The sequence below is a fragment of the Phocoena phocoena genome, chromosome 11, assembly GCF_963924675.1.
Source record: "Phocoena phocoena chromosome 11, mPhoPho1.1, whole genome shotgun sequence".
Taxonomy (NCBI): Eukaryota; Metazoa; Chordata; class Mammalia; order Artiodactyla; family Phocoenidae; genus Phocoena; species Phocoena phocoena.
This window is the reverse complement of record NC_089229.1, coordinates 36,715,350-36,735,990: the sequence shown is the minus strand read 5'-3', so window position 1 is coordinate 36,735,990 and position 20,641 is coordinate 36,715,350. Positions and strand designations below refer to the sequence as shown.

At 36.0% G+C, this 20,641-nt stretch overlaps 2 protein-coding genes across 2 annotated transcripts in view; one reads left to right on the top strand and one right to left on the bottom strand.

Moving 5' to 3' along the window:
* Nucleotides 1–14,940: 14,940 nt before the first annotated feature.
* On the bottom strand, nt 14,941–19,687 carry CCDC59 (coiled-coil domain containing 59). The gene is made up of 4 exons (XM_065887993.1): nt 19,529–19,687; nt 18,240–18,576; nt 17,034–17,133; nt 14,941–15,286 (listed from the first exon to the last, which is right to left on the bottom strand). Exons 1-4 carry the CDS (start codon nt 19,680–19,682, stop codon nt 15,125–15,127), a joined length of 753 nt encoding a protein of 250 aa, XP_065744065.1. The 5' UTR covers nt 19,683–19,687; the 3' UTR covers nt 14,941–15,124.
* A 179-nt stretch (nt 19,688–19,866) lies between these two features.
* METTL25 (methyltransferase like 25) overlaps nt 19,867–20,641 on the top strand; it is a 99,514-nt gene continuing 98,739 nt past the window's right edge. Inside the window, exon 1 of the mRNA XM_065887783.1 lies at nt 19,867–20,122. Within this exon, the coding sequence (XP_065743855.1) occupies nt 19,867–20,122 (256 nt within the window). The remainder of the gene's footprint in view (nt 20,123–20,641) is intronic.

The window sequence follows — 20,641 nt, the reverse complement described above, 5'->3', positions numbered from 1 at the left end:
ACCACAACTTTTATAATCACGGTTTTTGCTATAACAACTGAGTTTTACATCCACTTGAATTCCCAATACTGTTGCCTGCCCATATACTTCATCACATGCTATAATAAGTGATCGTGTGAGTAATCATAATGTCACTGCGTGTCATGGATTACCCGTGTCCATTCCCAGCACTCCTGAAATATGTGAGCAATCTATTTCCAAAATTTGAAGTTCTGCTTCCTGAGACCAATTTGGGTACCAGTTATTATACCGGTCAAGGTCCTGGCAGGAAACAGGTGACGTAAACTGGAGAAGAGGTTCGTAAGAAAACTATGTACACAGGTACAGGCAAGGTGTAGAGAAACCACAGGATATGATTTGATGTCATTTCCAAATTCTTACCCTCCCACCCTGCCCTTAGGACTTCATTTCAGTATGTCACACAAAATACAAATTTGGAAGTCATCCAAGATTACCCCTTTTCTATTACATCCCACTTTCAATTAATTAAGTACATCTAAAATAACTACTCTTCCCTACAACATTGTTCCTACCTAGTGTGGCATCACAGTTCAATTCTTACTGAATCACGAGAATTTTAGTACAACATAAATTGCATATACAGGAGCATCAGGAGAGGATGTTAAAGAAATAAGAAAGTAGTAGGTCATGGAGAAATCCATTGTCATAATGAGGTCATTTTCTTTAATTCATAGCAAAAGGAAGAAAACGGGGTTAGCAGAGCCCTTTATATTTTTATATTATTTGTGTTGTCACAGTTGAACACTCAACTTGAGAAAATACATTAATACAACATCAGCACAAAAGATGTGAATTTTAATATGTAGCACATCCAATTACAGCACTACAAAGAGAATTAGGAGAAAAGCAGCTATAAACATCCAGCTGCAGAGTTTAAGCAGTCTCATGCTGTGACTTTAGATAATGCAAATTTTATGTTCTCATCTCATTTTAGAAAACAAAATGCATTATATTAAAGGTCAATCTGTATTATAACCAGGGAATTATAAACTGTAACACAGTTCAGAGAACATATAGACTTTGTTCTTTATTTTGATCAGTATTACTGGGGAAATGTTCAATTGCATTACATGAGATGAAGAAGGCCAACCTGTCTAAAGGTCTCCCTATCTCAAATATAGTACCATTTATTAACTATAAAGTATCGGGGTGAAACATGTCCACAGCTCTCCCTACCTATGCTGTATTGCCTGTTTATTTATGTTAACTATTATATATATAACTACGTTAACTACAAAATGTGAGGGTAGAGAATAACGATTGGTCGCCTATCTGTGTTGTAGTAACATTTGTTAATATAAAGTGTGGATTGTTACATTACTTACAAATTAAATGTAAGCTAAATTCAAGTTTTTTACTTAGTCCATAAGGGATTCTTCAGGCCAGACAGCCTTTGTACAATTGTCTAGCTTTGGTTCAAAGAGGACTATCTGTTAGAAGGAAAGAACAAATGTCATGTGTTCCAGAAAAGGGCTCATTAAATCTCAGAATGATAGCTGGACATTTTTGTTATTCTGAAATTAATCATTATATTGTTAATGGTTCTTTATATGCACAGGAAGGGAATAAATCAGACTTAAGAAATACATGGTCCGGATCCCCATTCTTCCTGTAACCTATGCCCATCAAACCCACATTCTTGGGTTCCTCAATTTGGATATCCATTCTTTTTTTTTAATTTAAGGAACTTATAATTCCAGAATGTCATTTTGAGACCTAATGTTAATTGCTTTAAACAAAAACAAAAAAACATATGTAATGAAAGCATATTTCCTCTCTAGAATATCTGTATAAGATTGAATCTTCTAGAGAACCGAAAGTTTCTAGAAACATACTACAATATATCAGGATATTATTGAAAAGGAATGTGGTCATTATTTTGCTTCTTTTTTTTTTTTTTTTTTTTACTGAAGTATAGTTGATTTATAATGTTATGTTAGTTTCAGGTATACAGCAAAGTGATTCAGATATAAATATATATATTCTTTTTCAGATTCTTTTCCATTATAGGTTATTATATGATACTGAATATAGTTCCCTGTGCTATACAGTAGGTCCTTGTTGTTTATCTATTTTATGTATAGTAGTGTGTATTTGTTAATCCCCAAAGCCTGATTTATGTCTCCCCACCTTTCCCCTTTGGTAACCGTAAGTTTGTTTTCAATGTCTGCGAGTCTATTTCTGTCTTGTAAATAAGTTTATTTGTATTATTATTATTTTTTAGATTCCACATGTAAGTGATATAATATGATATTTACCTTTCTCTGTCTGACTTACTTCACTTAGTTTGATAATCTCTAAGTCCATCCGTGTTGCTGCAAATGGCGTTATTTCATTCTTTTTTATGGCTGAGTAGTATTCCATTGTATATATATATACCACGTCTTCTTTATCCATTCATCTGTTGATGGACACTTAGGTTGCTTCTATGTCTTGGCTATTGTAAATAGTGCTACTATGAACATTGGGTTGCATGTATCTTTTCAAATAGTTTTCTCCAGATATATGCCCTGCAGTTGGATTGTAAATAGTGCTGCAATGAACATTGGGGTGCATGTGTCTTTTTGAATTATGGTTTTATCTGGGTATATGCCCAGTAGTGGAATTACTGGCTCATATGGTAACTCTATTTTTAGTTTCTTAAGGAACCTCCATACCGTTCTCCATAGTGGCTGCACCAGTATACATTCCCACCAGCAGGATAGGAGGGTTCCCTGTTCCCCACATCCTCTCCAGCGTTTATTATTTGTAGACATTTTGATGATGGCCATTCTGACTGGTGTAAAGTGATACCTCAGTGCAGTTTTGATTTGCATTTCTCTAATTATTAGCAATGTTGAGCATCTTTTCATGTACCTGTTGGCCATCTGTATGTCTTCTATGGAAAAATGTCTATTTAGGTCTTCTGCCCATTTTTTTATTGCATTGTTTGTTTTTTTGATATTAAGCTGTATGAGATTAATATCAAAATTAATCCCTCATTGGGATTTTAGAAATTAATCCCTTGTCAGCCTCATTGTTTGCAATATTTTCTCCCATTCCATAGGTTGTCTTCTTATTTTGTTTATGGTTTCCTTTCTTGAGCAAAAGCTTTTAAGTTTAATTAGGTCCCATTTGTTTATTTTTGCTTTTATCTCCATTATTCTAGGAGATGGATCCAAAACAATATTGCTGTGACTTATGTCAAAGAATGTTCTGCCTATGTTTTCCTCTAGGAGTTTCATAGTACCTGGTCCTATGTTTAGGTTTTTTAATACATCTTGAGTATATTTTTGTATGTGGTATTAGAGACTCTTCTAACTTCATGCTTTTACATGTAGCTGTCCAGTGTTCCCAGCACCATTTATTGAAGAGACTTTCCTTTATCAATTATATATTCTTGCCTCCTTTGTCATGGATTAATTTACTATGAGTGTGTGGATTTATTTCTGGGCTTTCTGTCCTGTTCCACTGATCTATATGTCTGTTTTGGGGCCAGTACCATACTGTTTTGATTACTGTAGCTTTGTAGTATAGTCTGAAGTCAGGGCGTCTGATTCCTCCAGCTCTGTTCTTCTTTCTCAAGATTATTTTGGCTATTCCAGGCATTTTGTGTTTCCATACAAATTGTGAAATTATTTGTTCTAGTTCTGTGGAAAATGCAATTGGTAATTTGATAGGGGTTGCATTGAATCTGTAGATTGCCTTGGGTAGTATGGTCATTTTAACAATATTGACTCTTACAATCCAAGAACATGGTGTATCTTTCCATCTGTTTGTTTGTCTGTCATCTTTAATTTCTCTCATCAGTGTCTTAAAGTTTTTGGAGTACAGGTCTTTTGCCTCCTAGGAATAAATTCCTAGGTATTTTATTCTTTTTGATGCACTGGTAAATGGGATTGTTTCCTTAATTTCCCTTTCTGATATTTCATTGTTAGTGTATAGAAATGCAACAGATTTCTGTGTATTAATTTTGTGTCCTGCAACTTTACCAAATTCATTGATGAGCTCTAATTGTTTTCTGGTGGCATCTTTAGGATTTTTCTATGTATAGTATCATGTCATCTGAATCCAGGTGGTGGAGCTTCATGTTTTTTGGAGCCAGTTACACAAAGTGATTTTTTTTTCTATCTCCCATTTGTACAAAGTACCATTTCAAATTAATTAAAACAAAATATCCTTTCTTTAAAAATGGTGGTAATTATCATAGCTTTATGATAAAACAATATAATTAGGAGCTTTCATCTTTCAATAAGCCTATGTAAGAAGGAGTTGGAAAAAATAATCATATTTTTTCACTCTCTTTCAGATCTGAAAGATAGCCAGTACTCTTTTTCTATATTTTCTTTCCATTAAAATTGAATATTTGTGTGATCCAAAAGAGTTTTTTTAATTTTTTAAATTTTATTTTATTTATTTATTTATTTTTGCAGTACATGGGCCTCTCACTGTTGTGGCCTCTCCCGTTGCGGAGCACAGGCTCCAGACACGCAGGCTCAGCAGCCATGGCTTACGGGCCTAGGTGCTCCACGGCATGTGGGATCTTCCCGGACCAGGGCACAAACCCGTGTCCCCTGCATCGGCAGGCGGACTCTCAACCACTGTGCTACCAGGGAAGTCCAAGAGTTTTTTTAAAGCACAAAAAGGAATACTTTGTAACATCCACCTGATACACATTATGGCTTAGTTTAACATAAAATGTGTTATGAATTTTTGTATAGATATTTTATGTGAGACAGAAATGTAAAGAAAATTTTATTCAAAAAGTGTTTAAAGGTTTTTATACACAAATTTCATTACATTGTTTTTCATTTTAGGATAGTCATAATCTAAAAGTCAATAATTTGCAATTAATTAGAAGATTATGGCTCAACATTATTAAATATTATTTACCTATAAATAATTAATATAATGATTTATCAGACTATTTAATGATATAAAAATATGTTTGTAATATAGTAAGTGGAATATAAGACACTATACAGGGAAGATGTATACCAGTGCATTAGTAGTTCATAATTTTACATAGTTTTCCTTTATAAAAAATCTGCATTTTCATCTGACTCTAATATTTAGGGAAAATCTATAATATTCGTTTACTTATACATTTTTTAAATGTACTGCTGCTTGGCTTATTCTTTAGCATAATTCATACTGTACAAAAATTTGTTGGCCACCAGATAGCTAAGAGAACCCTTTTGTGTATACATCTGATACTGGAAAATAAGAAAAGACAAGTATAGATAGTTCTTAACTATAATTTTTTTAGAAACATGTTATATGTGAGTTTGATAATTTTGAATATCTTTTCTTCATTTTTATAATTGTAAAATGAGTCACTGGCTTAAAAGAAACTTTCATCAAATAAGTAATGAATATCATTCCTATTTGGAAACAAGATGCTTGAATCAACTGAAGTGCAATTTTGAAAACTTTTTTCACAAAGAACAAATTTTGAGGAATTTATTGGAGGTGAATACTATTCTCTGTATGAAATGTATGAAGCATGGATTGCACATCAATTTATTAAATTTGATTAAGGGAGTATATTACAAAGAATGATAATTTCCTCAATGGAAAATGGCAACAATAATAGTGTTTATCAGAGGACTGATAAGGGGAGTAAATGAGATAGTGTATATAAAGATCTTAGTATAATTTTGGGCAACTGACTATATTTTATTGCAAACAAGTTGATTTAATCGATGTGTAACATCTCGAAAAAATTAGATACACAATATTAAAATAATAATTAGGTAACTTACTATGTGTCAGTTACCAGTATAAGTGCTTTGCATGAAATAACTTATTTATCCACTTAAATTACTCTATGATTTACATATTATATCAGGTCTACAATCTTTCAGCTATAATTTTGAAAGGCAAAAGTCTCTGAAAACTTTGTTTTGTTTTGTTTTGTTTTTCACACAGGCAAAAATCTGACCTGAATTGATATGAGGCTATTTTTATTCTTGAATTATCTCTTAGTTTGAATATTTATTCATTTTGCTGCAGTAAGTTTAATATGCTGCTTGAATCCCTACTGTGACTGTTATGTAAATATATGGTGTTTGCACTGAATTACCTATCTAAAATCCAAAACATTCTGAATTTGAAACACCCTTGGACCCAAGGGTTTTGGAAAATAAGTTATGAACCTATATTATCATGCTCATTTTACAGAAAGGTAAACTGGGGCACAAAGGCAGTAGTTTTTTTGTAATGTCACACAGCTTGTAAGGAGTAGACTTGTGATTAATTTTCATGTAAACATTTAACATGGTTCTAAATGGTTTTCTCATCATTTCTTCCTTTTCCACTGACTCCAAAGTCTGCAAAGATTATACTGGTCAACCAAGAAGAGGCAGTTGAGACTAGACATTAATTTATTCAAATGTGTGTGTGTCATGGTTACTCCAAAGTGGTGCAAAATGCTGTGCCAGCATGTACTATCCAAAAAAAACCCAACTGTGGCTTACTGTATAATAATCAGTCTGAAATGTGGAATTACAGGGTAAGCAAATTTTTCAAAGGGCTTAAATATCTGTCTTGATTGAAATTTCACAGATGGAATTTCTAGAGTTATCCATGTAGCAGCTTGGGGTAGATGTTAGGAAATTGAGTTTCTGTCTCTGGCTTAGAAACCAAATCGTTGTGTGACCTTGAGTAAATAAGTAGTATTTTACTTCATAGATTCCCACTTCTAAATTCTAAATTATATTTAGAATTCTGTTTCTATGAAATATAAATGAAATAAATGTACATGAGTACAGTTAATTGAGCCATTTTTAGTAAGGCCTAAAAGTAGTATTTATTACTATTTCAATGTGTAATCTTGAGGCAGTTTGTCCCATTTCATAGTATCAGAAGCCAAACTCGAAATTGTCATCTACAATGTGTCCCAAGATTGAACATTTAAGCTAGTTCTCCAACTCTTTAATAGCTTTTTAAAAAGTGGCAAAACAATAATTTTGTAATCACAACTCTAAACATAAATTCCATCCTTAGTCAAATTGTAAATATGTAAGTTGATAATTCAAACATATTTGTTCCTGTCATACTTTACATAAATTATTAATGTTCCCCAGCTTTAGGCATTATTGGGACAGTAGAATACTGCAAACTCTTAAACTATTTCAATGAAGAGCGAAGACCTACTCTCTCCTTTCCCACTAGATTAGTGGTTTCTCATTTTGAGAACAATATGTATTCCATTATTGCTAAAACTTCTTTGTATACAAAAAGGTTGTTGTCATGACTCCTGTGGATGGCTTAGTTTTTAGGCCACTAATGTAAAAACATTCTATTAAATCAAATAATGTGGATAAGCCTTCAGAGTTGATGATAGAGTATACACCCTGGGAAGCATATAGAAATATCCAGAATTATGAATTGTGTTAATCCATATTGCAGAATATAGCTCAAAAAAATAATTTTAAAGGGCTAGGCATGGGTTGCTCTAAATTTTAGGCCTCTCTTCTCTGATTCAAAACTTAGATTTGTTTTTTTAATTAATTTGTTAATAAAGTATATCAAAAATAAATTTGCTTGGAAAAGCAGTTTGGGGGTAAATGTAATAAGTGAATTTAGCAGTAGTTTATCACTTTTTAATAAAGGAAGCAGTTATTGTGAATGTTTACAATTTAAAATGATACACTGATACTACGCCAAATTATATGTAGATTAGGAAAAAAGAAATCCAAACTACTCTTCTCAAAAAGCAAGCATAAAATGCAGGTCACACAGATATGCTAATGCTTTTTAAACAAAGTCAGGTTTTAATCTACATTTAAAAGCACAAAAAGTCACCTTCAAATCCTACTGCCATGGTATTAACTCAAGCAGAATTTCTAAAAGACTTTCTCATAAGGATGGCAAGTGGGAGTGAATGGTATTAAAGATCTTGACTTTTTCCACTTCTATGAAACCAGCTCCTTCTACTAGTTTCTCTATTTCTAGTGTATTAATATTACATATACTATAATAATAGTGTATGATAATAAAATAATTTTAGTATGCATATGTATAATAATAAAAGACCAAATATAGGAGGCTCTCACAAAAAAGTTTGGGGGGATAAGAAATGGAGTTAGGTCTTCTATAACCCTGAGATGGTGAACAATCTCTGTTCCATATTAGGAAAACAAGATCTCTCAGTGACGTCCATTGGATGGCTATATCTGGATTGGTGGGTTAAGTAAGCCCTAGGCTGGGTTACAGTGTTTGTATGGTGCCCATTTTAGGATTCCACCATCAAAGCACCTCTGCATTATATGTGATTTCCCCAATTTGGGATTATGGCATTTGGCTGCCTCTGCTTTGTATGTAGTGTGCCCAAGAGGTCAAAGTTCATCTGTCCCTTCTTGTGGTTATCCCTCTATCCCAGAGGAGAAAGTTTGACCATAAGGAATTCAGCCTACTCTAGCATAGAATCATCTTTGAGTGTCACTATATATCAGAGGTTTAGCAAAAGCTGATTTTCTGAAAAATTTTCTGAAACCTATACAGCTGTACTGTATTACCATAAACACAACTGCAAGTAGAAATTTTCCTTGATCCAAGCAAACCTTCTAGCCAGTGATGAACTAATTTTGGTGGATGGAATATTGCTTTGCCTTCACTAATGGATTCTGTACAATCTGTAAGGTTGACATAAGGTAGGCTAAATTTCTAAGCCTAATCAGCTAACAGGTAACATGCAATAAGCCCTGGTTTCACCAACCTGATATAGGGAAGAAGGAGTTACTCAAAATCAGACCTCAGAAAACTTGCACTGAAGACCCTTGGTATTGTATCCTACTATCATTTTTATATTATTTTTTATTTCTTGCTTATACCTGAAAGTGACATGTATTTGTGTTGATCATTATCTATTATTGTTTTTAGCCTCTGAAATTGAGTTGTAACAAAAGTTGTCCCCACTTAGACCTCATGGCCTGTGTGGGTTTTGATCAGGTAAATTGGGCCTCTGCAGAGAAACACAGGAGTTTTCCCAAACCTCATATGGATCATGGTCATTGGGGACTAGAGTAATCACAGATGCCTTGCATAATAACTAGAATTACAAGATACTGATAGCATGGAGATTTTCAGTAAAAAAACAAACAAACAAACAAACGAATTTCCCATATACCCAAGTGTTTCTGCACGAAATGCTATTGCAAAGGCACAGGCTAACTATAACCATGTATTTCGAATACACCAAGAACTGCATACGGTTAAACTCAACTATGCTGAAAGAAAACAATGATCTAGTGATATTTGGGTTAAATGACCAAGAATACCAGAACAATAATTACAAAAAGAGAATGATTGTTCTAAAGAAATCCATTCAGCTGTCTTATTTTGTCAGTTTCAGGCATGGGCTATATATCCATTGTCATCTCCTTGGTTCACAGTTCTTGGGCAAAGTGACTGCTTCTTGTCTGCTTCTGGAGAATTTTTTGACTCAGCCTGTTTAAGGTCTCATGTGAGTAGAAATCCACTGATTTGGTAGTTGGTAGCTTGGTTGGCAGTTTGCTTGCACTGTGAAACATGAGCCCATAATAACAGAAATGGTGTTCGGTAATGTCGAAAAGCATTTTCAAGTTGGTATGTGTTATGGATTGAATTGTATCCCCCAAAAAGGATATATTGGAGTCCTAACCACCAGGACCTCAGAATGTGACCTTGTTTGGAGGTAAGGTCTTTACACAGGTAATCATGTGAAAATAAGGTAATTAGGGTGAGTCCTAATACAACTGGTGTCTTTATCGTAAGGGAAATTTGGAAACAAAAGCATGCACACAGGTAGGATACCACGTGAAGACTAGAGTTTGCTAATACATGCCAAGGAGCCAGAGCTAGAAGAAAGACGTGAAGCAGATCTTTTCCTAGTGCCTTCCCAGGGAGCATGGCTCTTCCCACACCTTGATTTCAGACTTCTAGCCTCCATCCCTGTGATGGACAATTCTGTTTTTCAGAAGGTTGGTCTGATTGCTGTGAGTCAACTGTAGCTGGCTTAAACTGAGCAGTTATCCATCCGAAGGTTTGATGGGGAAGGACGTCAACTTGGTGGGGAGAGAAGCATCTCATACAGCTGGGGTGGTAAAAGCTGCTCATTTAGCATGTAGCCCTGCAAGGACATTGCCGTTGGCTTTTGGTCTGCCTATGTGCTTCTATTTAATAACCATTTTTTTCTTTGTGAGTTTTGAATAGCTTCTACTAAATCATTGATATTGTTCCCCCAGTTAGTCAAAATATCTGAAGAAGTCACAAATCCTTTAGGTTTCATGACATTTCAAAATCATGAGCAATTCTAAAAGCATATCTTTTGTCTTTTGCCACAATAAAGGCTTCAGTCAGAGCTATTAATTCTGCTACCTGGGAAGATCAAATATTACAAAATGGAGCCCCTTAATGGCTGCATTTTCAGCAGATACAAAAAAAGAGGAGGCCTTTGTAATTTCTAAAATAAAATCCATCTATAAACCATATTAAATCAAGATGAACTAAAAGGGGTTCTGTAAGATCAGTCCTGGGCATGCTTTCCTCAGTTATTGCTAGAGTCACATGTTTCCCCTTCATCCTGAAAAGAAATCAAATTACAAGAGTAAGGTTTGAACTATGTTAAACAGTGATGTGTAAGAGAGATAAAAAGGGCTTCATAAATGGAAAAGTTGCTGATAGAGAAATCTTGAGTGTTGTCTAAAAGTAACAATGATTGTTCAGCAGGTGCAAACCACAGAGTCAGTGAGAAGCAAACAACATATTAGCAGAGGCTTCAACCAGTCTGACAGCTGCTGCCGAGTTCTGCAAGCATAAAAAGTATGCCTCAGTTACTAAACTAAGGACTAGGTTAAGAGAGGCAACCTACAGGCTCCGGCGAGCTAATACTCCTAATATATCATCCTGTCTCTCATGAACAAAAGGAGAAGGGTTCGACATGGTTAAGGGTACCCAAAGTGGGGGATTGTTGAAGAGAAGCAGTGAAAGCGGAGAAAGCTGCTTTCACTTCTGCTTCGCATGGAAGAGACTCAGGAATTTTTCCTTTAATAAGTTCATGAGAGGACTGAGCTACTTTTTTTTTTAACTAGGCATTTATTGCTCGCAATAACCAGTTAATCCCCCCAAAATTCTTTTCATTGTTTTTTAGTTTAGAAAGTTGGTCAAATGGAATCATCTCTGTTCTGGTGGATGGAAAACATCCATGGCTGACAGATTCTGACCCAAATAATTTATACAATTTAACAAAATTATAGCTTTTTTTCTACATGGTTTGTAAAGCTTTTCAGCTGATATTGAAAAGAGCTATATGAAGTCTTCTTGTGAACTACTTAGATTAAGAGGGCACAGTAATCTACATATTGTACAACGATGAACTCTCAAAGAAAAATTAAATCCTTTTGTTTAGACTGACTTGTTTAGATGGAAGGAAATACGAGAATTCTGTAAATCCCTGAGGTATAACCATCTAGATATACTGTTAATTTTTCCACAAAAATAACAAATATTAACTGTCTTTATCTATGTGTCTAGTAAGGAAAGCTGCAAATAAACTGACCACTGTGAAATATTTACTTTTTCAGGGACGAAGGACAGGGCATATTTGTGTTGGGAACTACTAGGAATCTAGGGATCACAGTTCTATTGCTCACCTTGAGATCCTGAACAAACAGGGGTAGCCTTTTCTGATCGGTTTCTTAACTGGCTGTGTGGGAGTACTGCAAGCACTAAGATGTGGCCATCCTTATTCTAATAGACTCAGAGGAATGACTTTTATTCCTGAGACTTCTTCAAGTTTGAATGGATACTGGGATGACCTCAGTGGGGGTTATAAGGATTCATTTGAATCTTAGTAGGTCATTTTCCAATATTCTGCTCACGTCAGTAGAGTCAGTATTCTATTCACGACTAATCCAAAAAGTAGAAGGATGCTAACATTGCACCGGAGAGGACGGTACATGTGAATGAACTGCTATAATTTGGGTTGTTCTGATGTGGTGCCACCTGGCAAACCTTTAATTTCATGATGTTGTTACAGAGCAAGTCTCAAGTAAGCTTGCTGGAGCAGAGGCACACAACGGAAATTAGTAAAACTTGCAAGACTAGATAGAGGCAACCTCCCCAGTTATTTTATTAGTACTCCAAGGAACAGGTTGAGATAAGTGGTGAGATTTAAAACAGAAAATGAAGCATCCTCATTGAAAGGCCTGCATACAAATAGATATAATGCAGACAGTGCTATATCTTGAGTGTCATTGCTGGGTCCCTAATTTGACTTCACAAGCCCCTTTCTCAGTTTCAGCAGGTAGCCACGTTTCCAGTGCCTTAATCTCTTTAGAGATGTCACATTTCCTAGAATGTTTTATACCTACCATGTGACTGAACCATTTCCCTCCTAGGCATTTACCCAAGAGAAATGAAAGCATATGTCCACACAAAGACCTATACACAATGTTCACAGTAGCTTTATTTGTGGGAGCCCCAAACTAGAAACAACCCAAATGTCAATCAGCAGGCAAATGGATAAACAAATGCTGATGCATCCATACCATAGAGTACTTAGCAATAAAAAGGAACTATTGATAAATGCAACAACACGGATGAATCTCAAATTTGTCTGACTGAAAGAAGCCAGACAGAAAAGAGTACCCAGTAGATAATTCCAATTTTATAACATTTTTGAAAATGCAGATTATCTATAGTAACAGAAAGCAGATCAGTGGCTGCTAGGGACCCATCTGGGGAGCCCCTGACAGGATTGATGACAAAGGGCCATGAAGAAACTTTTGGAGATAATGGTGATGGATTTGTGATTGTGGTGTTGGTTTCATGAGTGATTACATATGCCCAAACTCACCAAATTATACATTTTAAATATGTTCAATTGATTATACCTCAATATATCTATTTGTGAAACCCAGGGCCACTAGACCCATGAAGTGTGCATCTCTGATGTAAGGCTCTCAGCTCCGTGGGTGACTCCATCAAGTGTTCTCAATGGCAATTATCTAAATACTTAAAGAGAGCCCAGTGTTAAACTGCCAGTAAAAGGCAGATGTCCCACATTTTAGTATAAATATTTCCCTTTCAAACTCCTAGGGAGAAAATAAAGTCTATATATTAAATTAGCTTTCAAGTTAATGTCCAAAGGCAAAAAACTCAAAACCCCAAATCCAATTCTCTTGCCCTTATAAGGTAGAAGTCCAACAAGTCCCTTCCAGTTTCTTATTTTGTTCACTCACAGCCAGAAATGTTAATGCCTAGATGGATTCCTACAGCAGCTGCAGCCTGTGTGTTTTACTTGGAAATGGATGTAGCTCATTCAGCTCCTCAAAAGTTAATATTAATTCAACATCAAGTCTATGGTGTGTCTCAATTTTTAAAAGGTCCAAATAGAACATCCAAAGTAATTATAACACTTGCCTCACACTCACCAGATTTACACAGCAGTTATCCTGGACAAAACTATGTTCCCAGAACCCAAGAGTTGTTATTGTCAAAGACAATTCATAGTACAAACTCTATAGTAGAAACTCATGGGTCTGTAGGAAGGAGAACTGGGGATGGCTTCAGCCTCATCATAATGCCAACCAGTTATGCCAATTGTCAGGGGTCCATGCCCTGCACACTTCAAATAAACTGGAAGAAATTTTTCAGCAAGAAGTTAGATTTATCACCGTGCATTTAGCATGGCACACTGTATCTTCTCTCTGGCATTTCAAACACTGATAGTATCTTGCAAAGTATAGATTTGCTGTGGTGCAGTCCCAATCACGGGGTGTCATTTGTGGTCCTGATCTTTCCTATCTAGTATTATCAAAATCTCTTTATATTCAGAATTTGCTCTTTTACACTGCATTTTATGACTGGCATGATTTATTTATTTACTTATTTATTTTAACATCTTTATTGGAGTATAACTGCTTTACAATGCTGTTAGTTCCTGCTTTGTAACAAAGTGAATCAGCTATATATACACATATATCCCCATATCCTCTCCCTCTTGCGTCTCCCTCCTTGTACTTTTTAAATGCAGAATGCTCAGTACAGTGGGAGGACTTACCAAAACCTTAATGCAATATTGGGCTGTATCTGTTACCACTTATAAAGGACTGCACGTTACTATGCAATGTTTTACAAATATTATTGCAGTTCTTTTGTTTTAATGATGATAACCAAGCCTTTCTCATTTTACAGTGATTGCAAGGAGGCAGGAGAAGCAGTATTCCAGTACTTTCCCTTGGCTGACAAACCTACCAACAGAGACAACACTGGTAAGGTCCAGTAACAATGTTCTTACATGATAGGGTCCCACGGGATCTGGAAAGCTTAATTCCTGCTGTGACACTGCTGGGTTACCATCATCATTCAAAAAATATTACACTAGTAAGCTATGTACATCCACTTAAGGAAAAGATTATAAATATCAAACTCTGCTTTATAAAGGCCTCACTATAATATGGTGGGGGCCAAAGGTAGAAACCTGCTTACAGGTTTCTGGAAAGACCATCCCCCTATAAAATGTACTTAATTTAAAATAAATTAAAAAGTCGAAGGGGAGTCTCTGCCTCCTTCACCATTCCATTACTATGGAATTTCAAAACTGTAATAGTTGATTGCTAAATTTAAACATTTGATTGAAATGATTCGTTGAAAGCTCTGCTCCCTTATTTTCAAAACACTTTATTTCATCTGAATTTCATATGGTATACAAGTTATTACATGCTTGAACCTGTTGCTCAAATAGCAGGTTCTTTCAGTTCCTTTTTTTTTTTGGCCATACCAAGCAGCATTCGGGATCTTAGTTCCCCAACCATGGATGGAACCTGTGGCCCCTGCAGTGGAGGCATGGAGTCTTAACCACTGGACTGCCAGAGACGTTCCCTCTTTCAGTTTTGAAGGCCAACCTTCATTCAGCAGCAAATAATTAAGAAACAAATCATATATAATGCAGAGCATATATAGAAAATTTTCTTTTAGAAAAACAAAAAATATTTGGACATTTTATATTTAGTATAGCTTAGCAATCCAGTGTTTGTTGACAAATTTAGTTAACTGTTAGGAGGGACAGTACATATACAAGAGAATTCAGTAGCCAGCAGATATTTTAACCCTTGATTAATCAGGCAACATGTCTGACCTAATTTTTTTCTTGTATTTTTTTTAGAAGATACTCCATTTGTAAATTCAAGTTTGGTTGCCCCTTTTTAGTCTTTTTGCTCAATATTTTGAACACTTCCATTTTCTTCTTTTTGTAGAGCCTTTGAGCTTCTTCTCTCTCTTGTTTTCTCCTCTCAAATTCCTGAAATTATTAACATATATAATTTTCATTAGTAACAAACAATAGATATTGTTCAATAATTTTGTTGAAATAGCTATCACCATGCAAACACTTCAGGTTTGTCTTATATTTTGCAAAATGTGAGGTGTTACTCGTAAGTGCAGCAGTGTACCCTCTTTGCCGCTATGATACATGCTATGCCATAGAATAATGTAAAGTTATTAAACAATTTAAATTATTTGTATACAAATAAAATTAAAGCACAAAGAAGGCACATTTATTTAATGGTTTCACATTTAATTAGATCCACTGAAGAGTCAGAAGTGACGTTAGAGGTTATCTAGTCCATGTAACACAAATCATTTCCGGAATATCTGGTATTCTTTTAAATTTGCCATCTGATCCAGATTTAATTCAAGAAGCATTTATTGACTACAAGCTATATATATGTAAAATATTGTGCTAGGTATTATGGTTTTGATTATTTAAGAATTAATCATGCTCATTTGATTTGCTAAGATAAAGACTCAAATTAATTGGAGTTTAAAGAAAAATAATTTGAAGTTATATAAACCTGAAAATCACTACTTGAAATACAATATTCTTAAATATAAAAGTTAAAAATTCTTAAATAATGCAATATGTGAACTGTTTTTCAGTTTCCCCTGTAATGCATATAGCCCCCAAATGACACAGCCTTACATTTGTACAGTGACATAATTAACAAAGTGCTTTCATATACGTCACAGCATATTCCATCCTTTTAAAACTTTTTATGCTAGGATTTATCTTCACCTTACAAATAAAGGGCTGATGCTCAATTTTCACGGTTACAAAGATGTAACATTTATATATACATAAAGGAAGTTTTTTTTGAAACAGTAAATGTTTTTCAGTATAATGGTCCATATTCCATCTGGTATGCTATTTCCAAAGGTGGCAGGTTTCAGAAGGTTGGTTAAAAAAATGCATAATCTTAACTAACTGTGAAACAAAGGTCCAGTTTTTCCATGGAGAAATGTTTCTGCTTTACCCTAGTCTGCCATCAGTTTAAGAATAATCATACGAATTTTAGATGTTAAACTTGCAGATTTCTTAATTACACGATTTGTAAAGCTAAGACATAAAAGAAATTATATGTCAGCACCATCTTTGGGGTATTTTTGATCGATGTGCTCTCCTTTTTAAAGTGATAGATTAATATAGCTTCAATATAAGAAACAAGAAACCACAAATAAAATAACTTTGTTGAAGCTGTGGATACTTTTGTTCTGCTCATTTGAAAAAGGCTGTTACAATTTTGGGTTTCTGAATGATAACAAAGTGTGGTAACTTTTTGCTAAGTTAATCTAGTAAGGTTTTTAATAAGCAAAACCAACTCTTTAATGTAAATTTATGAAAATCATCTACATTTTTAAAAATTAGTAGTTCTCAAATTTTATTACGCATAACCTCTTGAGGCACTTGTTAAAAAAAATGCAACTATCTGGACCTTACTCTTGAGAAACACTGTCCCAGATGCTCATATTATTAACCTATGAGCAGTACCTTTAAAATCCTATTCTTGACTACTACTATCACCTCTCAAGGGTAATATAAACAATCAAGGAATCTGAATATTGAAATTCTCCAGCTCTTCTCAGATTATTCATTTACTCAGCAAATACTTACAGAGGGCATACTATGTGCCCCATATTAAGAAGAAAAGCTTACATATACACTTAGGATAAAGGAACATGAATCTAAATATTTTAAAAGTAGATCTTACTTGTCTCTTAGCAGCACGCTTAGCTTGTATCTGCTCATACTCTTCCTGTGCTTTTTGATTTGATGTTTTCTTTTTATTTTTCTTTGGAATAGTAATGGAACTTTGCAAGATAAATGAAAACAAATCACAAGTATTAAAAATAATATAACCAAAATTATGACACAATTATGTCAAATAGTATTTGTATAGTCAAATCTCACTAATGCAACTTAAGGGGTGGGGGTGAAGAGAATTTGAAAGGAAGAGGACATTAATTTTATTAGTAAAATGTCCAAATAACATATTAGAAATTTTGTTACAGCTTTCAAGATATAGAAAATAGTAAATGGAAAGTCTTGGAGAAATATTTCAACCAGGGAAAATACAGAAAGCTCTGAAAGATCTGAAAATGTTTAAAAACAGGAAACCAGCATATGAATGGTAGAAATGACAGACTGAAAAAGGCATTAATTTGAAGGACGTTATGAAGGACCTTGTGGGTGTACATGAACTTTAATCCCAAAGTTCTTTGACCAACTTGTCTCTATTCCGTTTCATTTATTTTTTTAATTGCAACCAAGTCTATGTCCTCTTGGGAAAAAAAAAATCCAGGTTAATAATAACAGTAGTAGTAGCAGTTAAAACTCATGTAGCACTTCCCATGTATCACATGCCTTTTTAATACCTATATAAATGAATTCATTTAATCTTCACAACATCTGAGATAGGTCTAAGATACCGTAGCGTGTAAATAATCCATTCTGGGGTTGTACAACATGGCAGCTATAAATTACATACTTACTATTATTATTTGCATTTTAGAGAAGAGGACATTGGGCACCAACATATTAAAGCCAGCTCCAAAGTCCACGATGTTAAGCACTACACTACAATACCTCTCAAAAATTAAGTTATTTTTAAAAACATACATTAATAACAGGAGTTAATCATGGTCCAAGTAAGTTAAATGTACTTGAGAGGCTGAAACCTAAAACCCAGGTCTCTTAATTCCCATTCCATTACTTCTTCTATTAAGCCTACCTGACTTAATTTATAGTCATTTAAGCTAACATGAAAGCCTCCATGAAAATATTTTCACATAATTACCTGTGACTTCTAATATGCCTTAAGAAAAATCCCAATTAATACAGAAATTGTTCTGCATTCTCTTTCCTAAAACCCTACTTACATCTACAATGAAGAATTTCAAAAGATGGTAATACATACTTTATTCTTATGCTACATTGTTCTTCTGGATGAGGCTGCTCAATGCTACAATGTTCTTCAGACAAAGCCTGGTCAGTGCTACACTGCTCTTCTGACAAAGGCTGATCAACTTGTTCTTCTGACAGAGGCTGGTCAACTTGTTCTAACAAAGACTGGTCAGCTTTTCTAAGCTGCTTCCTGAGTCTTTCCTCTTCAGCTAAATAGAGATGTTTCAGATGATCAGGGTACCGATCCGTGAACTGGGATTCCCGTGAGGTTTTAGCCTTCTTTTCCCTCCATATCAATTTCTTGTAATTTTGCTGAATTTTTAGTTTTCTTCGAAATGCAAAGCCTTGTCCTGTTGAAGAATATATCAGTCATGAATTACTTTCTGAGAAAATAATTTGCATGAACAATGTAGTTGCTAAATTAAAATTAAAAACTTTTTATATCATCACGTTTAGGTGCTAGAATTACATTATGTTTTGCTGTAAAACGTTATTTCAAGAAAACAAGTTTAAGCTAATGGAATGAACAGTATACTGGTCCTTCGCAAAAAGACCAGGCTAACGGTAATTGTGCAGAACTAAAGAATCTCAAAGAAGGAAAAAAGAGTAGAGTGTTGCACAACTCCAACTTATTGTACTCACAAATCAAACACTTAACCTAGGTCTTCACTTTATACCTCCGGGAAAAAACCCTCGCATCTATTACCTTACGTTAGAGAAAATACGACTGATTTTCTAAAGTAATTCAACGCAAACGAGGAAACACGGTGTATGACTTTCTCAACAGCAATTATCAGAAAACTACCTATTTAAGATTTATACATTCCAAATGGGTTTTTAAAGTACTTACAAACAGCAAGACAAAATGAAAAACACAAACTAAAACGAAGCAAATAAACACAGTAAGAGAAGACTGGAGAGCTCTGGGGTATTTGTAATCAGCAAGAGTGTGGGGCAGTACATTTCCGGCCTCGCCTTCTATCTTTTACCGTAATACATGCACAAATGGACTCATAGATTCTCTCTGCTTACGGTTTCACGGGGAAAATGTAGACGAAAAGAGTTCTCATTAAAAAATGGGATTAAGTCGAGGAAAATGTTGAAAGATTTAGAGCAACACTGCCTCGCCTTCCCGTCCAGAACTCTGAGACGCCCACGGCTTCGGCAGATTTAAGAATAGATTTCTCTGCCCCAAGTACGGCTCGGTCTGGTTCCTAAATCCTTCCCAGCTTGGGCGGATCGCGTATCCTAAGATTTCGCAGGCCCGAGGACTTGTAAGAGGCTGCCTTCTTACATACATACCCTCGCGAACGCTCCCCGCGAAGGCCTGCCGATGATTAGGTCGCCACGTCCTCCGTTTCATATTCTTATTTCTGAATCCGACCAGTGAAACTCCTTCGCCACGCGACCCAAAGCTCCCTGTCTGGCCCCTTGCTGCATGCCTTACCGGCGCCATGGCACACCAACCGCGGCGCCAGAAAAACACAACTGGCGCGGTAAAAAATACGTCATCAGGCAGAAGCAATCAGCCGCCCACCCACAGTCCAGATCGGAATTCTACTTATCCGGCCTATACTTTCCACTGAGCCCTTGCCTTGCGGTCACGTTTGCGCCACCTACAGCCCGGGAGAGTGGGCGTCATGGCGGCTTCTGGGCCGCTCCCGGTGACCCAGGACCTGTCCACGTTGCATGCCAAGTTGCAGGGGCTGCTGCGGTTCCTGACGGAAGCCCTGTCCATTTCCAGTGCACATACGGTGGACTTCTACACGGAGTCCGTGTGGGAGCAAGTGGTCGACTTGCCCCCGGAGACAGTGCTGGCGGCGCTGAGATCGGCGGCGGAGGCGGAGGCCCAGCCCTCGGAGGCGCGCCTCCAGGTGGAAGCCGAGAGTGGATCAGGTGAATGACGGGTGGGCGGGGCGTTCAGAAAGGCGGAGAGACATCCCGCCCTGTGAAGGGTGGTGTACCGTAGCGGAAGTCGAGCGGAAACAGGTACGCGGCAGGACTGGCACTGGCGGGGCAGGGATGCGCTGCCTGGTAGCAAGCGCAGCCCCTTCTCCGCTTCCTGGAGGCGTGGGGCGGGACGCTCCTCCCGAATCCCCTGTCTTCCATGGGTGCTTGTGTATTTCCACAGTTTAAAGAGAGCAAGAAACATTGCTAGGACCTTTCTTCATTTAGTAATTAAACAATCATTTTCTTAACTGGAGGGGAACAGTGCTTATAGATTGCATGTGGAGCACAGCAGAAGATAAATCAGCACCTAACAATCAAGATCATTTCAAATGGTGATTATGGCCGAGAAGAAAATAAAACCAGTCAACTGTGATAGCGACTGTGTGAGGAGGCTGCTTTCACCTGGTTGGTCATGAGCATGAGAAGGCGCCGGCTGCAGTGAGCCACAGGAAGGGATTTCAGGCC